Raw genomic sequence first — 8,650 nt, forward strand, 5'->3', positions numbered from 1 at the left:
TAGCAACTCCAAAGTTAAGCATGCTTATCTTGGACCAATTCTATGTTGGATGACCTCTTGAAATTTTTTCTAAGATACATATGAGTCAGGACAAAGTATGTTGAAAGGACTCGTGTTGGTTTGTGGGGATAACTTTCACTTTAATAAGCCTTCAAGACAAGTAAGAATGATGTTGTCAGGTCTTAAGGGATGCAAGAGAATATCGAAGATCTGAATTCTGTGCTTAAGGTATTACAAATGTAGATTGAAACTCCTTATCGGATGACCCTAAGGCAACTAGTTTGATATATTGTTATATGTTTATTATATTAGGTGGAATTATTGCTTGGAAATCCACGAAACAAATTATTTTAGCTTAATCAACGATGGGGCCAAAAAGATAGCACTAAACAAATAGTGAGAAAGCAAGTTGACTTTGAAGCTTGTTATCTATGATTCCTTTATTGGATAAACTAGTATCAGCCATACTGATCAGCATCGCGGTAGTCTACTAAGACAGAAGTTGTATCAAACGAATAACATAGACTGAAGTCTATAGTTCTAGCAATATATTTGAAAATGCATTTGGCACATTTGAGATGAGACATTCTTAGATCTGCTTGGTATCAAGCACAGACACCAATTGAAAATGCAATATCAGGCCTGTTGGCTATGAGATATAAGAAACTTCCTATAATGTTGCGATAAAGGCTTTCATCAACCTTTTCTCCAGACTATCTTTAGATATTTTGAATTAAGTTGCAGCGGAAGTGCGTTTTACTTTAGCCTTTTCAAGACCAAACTTCTTTACCAGGTTTCGTGTATATTTTTCTTACGAGATGAAAATCCCTATATCAAATTGAAGAATTTGAAATCCAAGAAAGAATGATAATTCACCTACCATACTTATTTCAAATTTAATCTTCATTTGGTCCACAAAGGAATTTATTAGAAACTGAGGTTGACCACCAAAAATGATGTTATCGACATATACCTGTGCTACAATGAACTCATTACCATATTTTTTTTATAAACATAGTCTTGGTTATACCTCCCTGGGTAAAGCCTTGAGAAGATAGAAAGATTGACAGACGGTCATACCAAGCGCAATGAGCTTGTTTGAGTCCATAGAGAACCTTATGCAGTTTGTACATGTGATTAGGATACACTAGATCAATGAATCCTTTGGGTTGTGCAACATAAACATCTTCGGATATATGCACTTACTGTTAAGTTGCTTACAAGAGCTCTTTCGAAAACTTCACAATCACTGTCTGATGAGGATTCATCGTCTGAGAGAGTGGTGGTGAGAACCTTTTTCTTGCGTTTTAGATAGGTGGCACATTCTGCTTGAAAGTGTTCAAAGCCTTCACACTCATGCCATTTTATGCTTCTATCAATTTGACCAGAATTGCGATCATTATCTCTTTGTCTTGAAAAATGAAACGAGTTAGAAAATCTTGTAGCTGAATTATTGTTATTAGTAAAATATTTATTTGGTTGTGAGTTTAAACCACAAGATCTTTTATAGAATTTTCTTTTGAATTTTGAAAAGCATTTAGACAATAGGGCCACAGTTTTGACCAAATTTTGTCTTTGAATGGATTTTGAATGAGCATTAGTGGTTTCTTCATTTATACTCTGAAAGGCAACACTATTTTTCTTTTTAATCTATTATCAACAAGTGATAATTCAAAAGTTCTCAAGGAGCCAAACAACTCATCAAGTCTTATTGTGGTTAATTATGTCATTTGCTTCTCCTATGGCAGTAACTTTTATATTAAAACGAGAGGGAACGGATCTAAGAACTTTTCTGACTAATTTCATATCTGTGAGTTTTTTACCCAGTGTAAAAGATTCATTGGCCAGATCTAAAACTCGTACATTGAATTCTATAATTGTTTCGTTTTCTGCCATCTTGAGAGCTTCAAATTTTGAGGATAGGATCTGAAGCTTGGAAATTTTGACTTTGGAAGTCCCTTCATATGTTGTTTTCAAAATATTCCACGATTCTTTTATAGAAGAACAAGTGTTAATTAATTTAAAGACATTTTGATCAACGAGCATTTAGAGCCCTAGAGTTTCCGAGTAAAGTTTCATCTTCCTCCTTAGTCCATGATATCTCTGGGTTGAATGAGATCTTCCCGTTTTCATCCTAGATTGTTGGATGTTCCCATCCGCTAATCACTGCCTTCTAGCATTTGCTATCGATGGGTTTTAGGAACGCCATCATTCTTGCTTTTCAGTATGTGTAATTTGTTCCATCAAGAACTGGGGGTCTCATTGTTGAACTTCCTTCGCGTATAGAATCCAAAGAGATCTTAAGATCTTGCTCTAATACCAATTGATAAAATAAGGAAAGCGTCAACAACAGTAAAGTAAATGAACCTTCAGTTAACCAACAAAGAATATGCCTACTAGATCAGATAAAGAACTTAACAAAATAAACACGCAAGATTGTTAGCTCAGTTCGATGACATAACACTAGAAGAAATCTGACATTTAATATCGGTTTAAAACCGACATTAAAGGGCTTTAATGTCACTTGGCAACCGACATCTTTGCGAGCGTTATTAAAGACCTTTAATGTACGGTTGGTCTTTAATGTCGGTTTAAAAACGACATTAAAGGCCAATTTAATGTCGGTTTAAAAACGGCATTAAAGGTTTTTAATGTCAGTTTTCAACTGACATCTTTGATAGTGTTATTGAAGCCCTTTAATGTCGGTTTGGCTTTAATGTCAGTTTAAAAACGACATTAAAGGCCTCTTTAATGTCAGTTTTCAACCGACATCTTTGATAGTGTTATTGAAGCCCTTTAATGTCGGTTGAACTCTGATGTCGGTTTAAAACCGACATTAAAGCGTAGTTTTTGGGTTCATTTTTACAAATTTATTTTTATTTAATTATTGCATTATTGTCCATTTTTTATAAATCGACATTGGGTCCATGTAAATAAATATTTTTTTCACGCCAACAAATCAATGAAATTCATATTATTTTAGAAACTATAATATTTATCTTTTGCATTTGAATACACAAAATAAAATCTTAATATTGTGTTTATATATACATTCTACAAAAGTACATGAAAAAAGATCCTAATACAAGAATTAAATAATTAGAAATCCTAAACGCCTTCTCAGTCTTCAATTTTCAACGATCGCCTTTCCATCTGCACACTTGCTTAGCTTTCGGATATGACTTCAATTAGCTCATAATATTGCCAGCCAAATGAATAATCAACATTTTTTGCATAACATTATGAAAACCAATATCAATCTATAAAAGAATAAGCAACATCAACACAATAAGTAGAAAAGTAAAGTAATCATATTTGTATACCTTGGGTGTGGAGAACCCTTCATTGGCTTTTGGCCATATTTCCTCCATGAATAATCATCATATTTGTATATCTTTCCTAATGCCAAACAAGACATTTATGCACCTTAAACATAGACTTTTATAACTCCAACATAAAAACTCAAATCCAATTAACTTCCCAATTTCATAACTCAAATCAACACCCTAAACAAACCCTTTAGGAAGCACTAAACCATTTCACATCCAAAAGTCCTCCTATTTCTTCCAACGAAAACAACCACACACAAGATAGGCTACTCTCCAACCTGCCAAAGCAACTCATCTTTCCCCTAAACAACAAGATCAATGACCATTTTGAACGAAATATCTATACAATACAATTATAGGCTAAAAGCAACACCCACTTTGAAAAGCTAAGGATTTAAGGATGTTGAAATATATACGATTGTGCAGAACCAACAATAATTAAAATTAAATACAGTTATGTATCTTTGGCTTGAAAGACTATAAACTTCTGAGATTAAAAGGCTACAACACTACAATTATAGAAATCAACAATAAACTTCTCACTGGCCTAATATTGTCATTATTATAAAAATCGACAACCTCTTGTAAAAACATCTCTTATAGTAAGTTGTGTGTCTATAAACACACAATTTTATACTTTGTTATCCACTTCTTACAAATGTTTTAAAAAAAAAAGCTAAGTTTTGAAAACTAATAAAAGTATTTTATGTAAACTTCATAGCCCAAACTCTAGCAAGAGATAAATAAAGATATAATAAGAAAACAAAAAACAGACAACAAAACTTTGTATTAGCACTCTCGACTATTTACTATAACTAAGCTTCTAAGTTCCATGGCAGGTTAGGTAATAAGTAACACATATCCTATAGAAACTATTTTCGTAAAAGCTCCCTAAATGAACTCAATTACAACCACAAAACCATAAAAGTACACCAGCAACACGTGTGAAATCAAATGCAAGCATCTAAAATGCAAGCATCACATTAAAGTGTGCAGAAGGACATTTAAAAATAAAAATGAATGTTTTCAAGCCCTTGGGTTGGGTACAAGCAAAAGCCACATCTAATAAAAGTAATAGATTGATTCTTATCTACAAAGAGAGGAAAAGGAAAAGCAAGGAAAGTAATTAAGATCGTACCATAGAGATTTTGGCCAAACTTCTAAAGTTGAAATATTGTTTCAAAAAACCTTGTTGTGAAAACATGAATCTCCACAAATGCATGCAACAAACAACAACGAGATGAATGTTATGCCAAACAACAACAACATACCAGTGTTACCATCACCGATAATGTAAAATGTAAACTCAAACTTCACAGAGGCATTTATACAAATAGATTGCATACAAGATATGAATGACATGACAAAGCAAAAAGTAAATTGAGCACCTAAGAAAAGCTTAGATCTATTAAGTAAACAACTCACTCTATCATTATTATGGTGTATTAGAGCAAAATAATGACATGACAAAGGAAAAAAAACACGAGAGAAATAATGTAAAAATAGTAGGAGAGAATAAATTAAATGTAAACAGGTAGCATTACTTCTCTTAGCGAGTCTTTGAGATCCTACTTACATTGGCTCAAATTTAATAACACAAAAGGTATAGCAAAATTCATTGTCCCCTTTATTTGAAATGCAATGGTCCCTCTAAAGCATATACCATTTCAAAAGCACAAGAATGAACGATTGAAATAGAAATAAAGTTTCTATTACTATCATCATTTCCTTTCTTTCAAATACCCAATAAAAGTATACATTTCAAACTATTATTTTTTCTTTAGAGTTCAAAAAATAAGTCTACCATTAACAATTATTTGCAAGGCCAAATACCCAAATCTAGACACGTTAAATTCGAGTAAACAAAGCTAAGAAAACTCCAAAAATTGAAAAATCAAATAAGGGTTACAACAAATAAACGATGGAATAGAAGAAACAATACCTTGAGACCAAAACAACACATATAGAGAAAAAGTTTATCCATAGACATCCGCAAACCTAAAAGACACGAGATCAAATAATAACGAAGTTCAGTACTCAACTAAAGATATAGAAAAAAGACTAACCCATAATTCTTCAAAATTATCAATCAATAATCACACATCCTACAAATTTCAACCCCAGATTGCAATGTGTTTGCAATCTACTATCCCAATCACTATTTCAACAATATTAAGAAGTCATTAAGGTTAAAAAAAATATCACAACAATATTGGCTATCATAAAATGAGTTTGCTTATTTCTTATTTGAAAAAGCAAAAAAAATACAGAAATAAAAGTAAATCAGTATATAAAAATAAAAACAATTCATCATACCAACTTAATACTCCTTAGTTTCTCAATTATCCCTTCAAGATAACTAATGGCGGCTTCTTTCTTCGTATATTGACGATGAAATTATGATATAGCTGAATCAATACATCACCAGCCTGAACATTTAAGCATAAAAATTTGTCAATTGAATTTGAAGGTTTCTACATAAAGACATGTAGATAAAGCATGACATTACAGTAAAACTCAACAAAGAATTAAAGTACTATACAACGACTCACCAAATAAAACTTCTAATAGGCTTATGAAACCTACCAAGGTTTAAAAACTCCTCAATCCAAATAAGTACTCGACCAAGCAAGGTGAGCAACATAGATGTCTCGATTTTACACTAATTAGGAGAGAAGTGAAAGAGATTTGAAAGGAAGTTGTAGCGTCTCCAGTTTTCGAAAAAAAAATGTAAACACAACCAACAAAAAAGGGTCAACCTAAACAAGATGAATTTGAATAATAGAAAACATCAATATCAAAGCACCCTGAGTTGAACTTATTAGATTATCACCATGGCCTCTTAAATAATATAAACTCTGTTCATTGTGCATCACAAATAAAATTCCTCATATCTTTATTCTAACATAAACTGTTAAAAGGCAAAGCTGAGCAAAGAAACTTTGAAAATTGAAATCATGGGACCTTCTCCTTCCTCTAGACCAGTTTCAGCCGACTTCAGTTTGAGACATCATGTGGCTTTTCTTTCTTTCTTTTTTTTTTTCTTTTTGCATTTTGATGAAGCATTCTACCATTACTAAAGACAGTAGGGAAAAAGCAAGTAACCACAACACTAAGGATAATGGAAATTGTTAGATCTTATTTCTCCACTACGTCAGATCGTACTCAAACATAGACGCCAGCTCCATCTGCAGAAGAAGTGAAATTGGCCAAAATGATGCAAAATCTTATAACAAAAGATTTTTCACAAATTGGAAATAATAATAGTAATCATAAAGTTCAAAAAGATAAATCCTAGCAGTACCACTTGCATATGTTAATAAAATTCAAAGTCAAATATAAACCTATATATATGCATTGAAAGAAAACAAATTTAGAGCTTTTCGTTCACATATTAGACATTTTTCCCAAAACGAATTCACCATAAATTAAGAAAGTGACAAATAACGACTTTACCAAGACAATGGCTGAATTAGATGCAATGGCTAATGTCAGCACAGGAGACAATGTTTGAACATGCATTTTCAACTGTAGTTTTGATGTCGGCAACAATATTTTGTATAACAACTTTGTCAAAACTGAGAAATCTCTCATGTTCAAACTTCAGTTTACTTCCCATTCTTCTACTTTGTACATGGGAAACCCCCTTAATCACCTATATACCAGAATAGTAGCAAGTCTTAGATGAAGAATATAAATATTAACCAAAACCTTTCAGTTCAATAACAAAAGAAATAAATAATACAATGATACAATATGTTTCCTATGTTAAAACCAACATTCCTTAGGAGTTTGCATCTTTTGAACAACCTACATTCACAAGAATAATACTAAAAAACCAAACAAAATGCTCACTCAATGCATAAGAAAAAGAGACTTTTACGAGACATTTCATCAAACATCTTATGAGCATAAACTAATAACTCAAGAATGCATCTTCCTCATCTTTTCACATAGCACAAGGTGAAATCTAAATTCCACTAGCAACAAAAAGACATTTTAAAGTCTGTCAGACCACCTTGCAACCATCCTAGCAGGATATACCTACCAATAACGATCCTATACAAGTGCAAACTATGGGTCTATGAACCATTAATCACTCTCAATAAAGCACCCAAGGCTATGGAATTTTATTTTTGTTTATCTCACCATGGAAGTTTCTTTTGTACTTAATCACTCTCATCAACAAAATAAGAAATTCTACCGTCACCGAAAAAAGAAAACCAAAATAACAAATGAGGGGTATATCTGTACAATTGCAAGTAGTAAAAAGAATGAGTAGTCTGTTGCATATCAAAACAAAATGAGAAAAAAAAAAGATACATCTCTTTAGGTTTAATAAGAAAAGCACCTATGATGTTGGAAGTGCATCATTTGGCTTATGTGTGTTCCCAATTTTTTTTTTTTTTTTATTTAAAGTGCATCACTCTGGACCGATGGATCACTAAATCTTCGACCAATTAAATGCTTAGCATCTGATAATAAACAAAAGAAGCTTATCAATCAAATAGTTCCACAAACACCAAACAAAACAACGAAAATCCGCCTTATGACTCAGCAAAAAAAATTACAGAAACAAATAAACAGTTGAACTAGCTTCAAAAAAACGTCACTGCAAATGGACAAAAAATCAGAACTCGAGAAAATCAAAAGCAATATATAATCAAGAACTATATCAAAAACCTCGGCACAAAACTCTAAAAGAAATCGTAAATAAACCCTACAGTTAAACTCATCAAAGAAGCAACAACCTAAGACGCTCTGATTAGGCACATACCTTCTCCAAACTCGAACAACCTAAATTCATTTCTTAAGCAATAAGAAAAACTCCATAGAACCAGAACTCAAAGCACAAAAAAAAAAAGAAAACGAAAAAGAAAACTTACCAAAAACGGTGTTAATCGGGTTCATGGCGACCTGATTCTTAGCTGCATCACCGATCAAGCGCTCAAAGTCGGTGAAAGCAACATACGACGGCGTCGTCCTGTTGCCCTGATCGTTGGCAATGATCTCAACTCGATCATACTGCCACACACCAACGCAAGAGTATGTAGTTCCAAGATCGATTCCGATCGCCGGACCTTCTCCTTTACCGGCCATACACTACAAGAGACGGGGGTACTCCCGACGCACAAATACGTCGGCGAAAATGAAAAGTTCGTCAGGAAAGGATATCCCGACGTACAAAACAATGTCGGGAAGAACGTCGAGAGAAATGCGTCGCGAGAGGATTTCCCGACGCATACCTCGGCGTCGGGAAAACCTCTTTTCCGACGTTTCTTTCCCGACGTTCTTTTTCCCGACGTAAAGAACGTCGGGAA

General features: G+C 33.1%; 1 protein-coding gene across 1 annotated transcript; it reads right to left on the bottom strand.

Moving 5' to 3' along the window:
- Positions 1-7,742: 7,742 nt before the first annotated feature.
- Positions 7,743-8,429, bottom strand: LOC127149689 (heat shock 70 kDa protein 18-like). Its single transcript, XM_051085550.1, has 2 exons — positions 8,216-8,429; positions 7,743-7,804 (listed from the first exon to the last, which is right to left on the bottom strand). The coding sequence occupies exons 1-2, from the start codon at positions 8,427-8,429 to the stop codon at positions 7,743-7,745; spliced, it is 276 nt and encodes a 91-aa protein (XP_050941507.1).
- Positions 8,430-8,650: the final 221 nt, after the last annotated feature.

The sequence above is a fragment of the Cucumis melo genome, chromosome 6 (genome assembly GCF_025177605.1).
Source record: "Cucumis melo cultivar AY chromosome 6, USDA_Cmelo_AY_1.0, whole genome shotgun sequence".
Taxonomy (NCBI): Eukaryota; Viridiplantae; Streptophyta; class Magnoliopsida; order Cucurbitales; family Cucurbitaceae; genus Cucumis; species Cucumis melo.

What these genes read in the sequence shown, in the direction of transcription:
- LOC127149689 (XM_051085550.1), bottom strand. Translation starts at nt 8,429, where the DNA reads ATGGCCGGTAAAGGAGAAGGTCCGGCGATCGGAATCGATCTTGGAACT. An exon ending in CCCGATTAACACCGTTTTTG is followed by an intron (nt 7,805 to 8,215) that starts GTAAGTTTTCTT and finishes GTTTATTATCAG; the next exon opens with ATGCTAAGCATTTAATTGGT.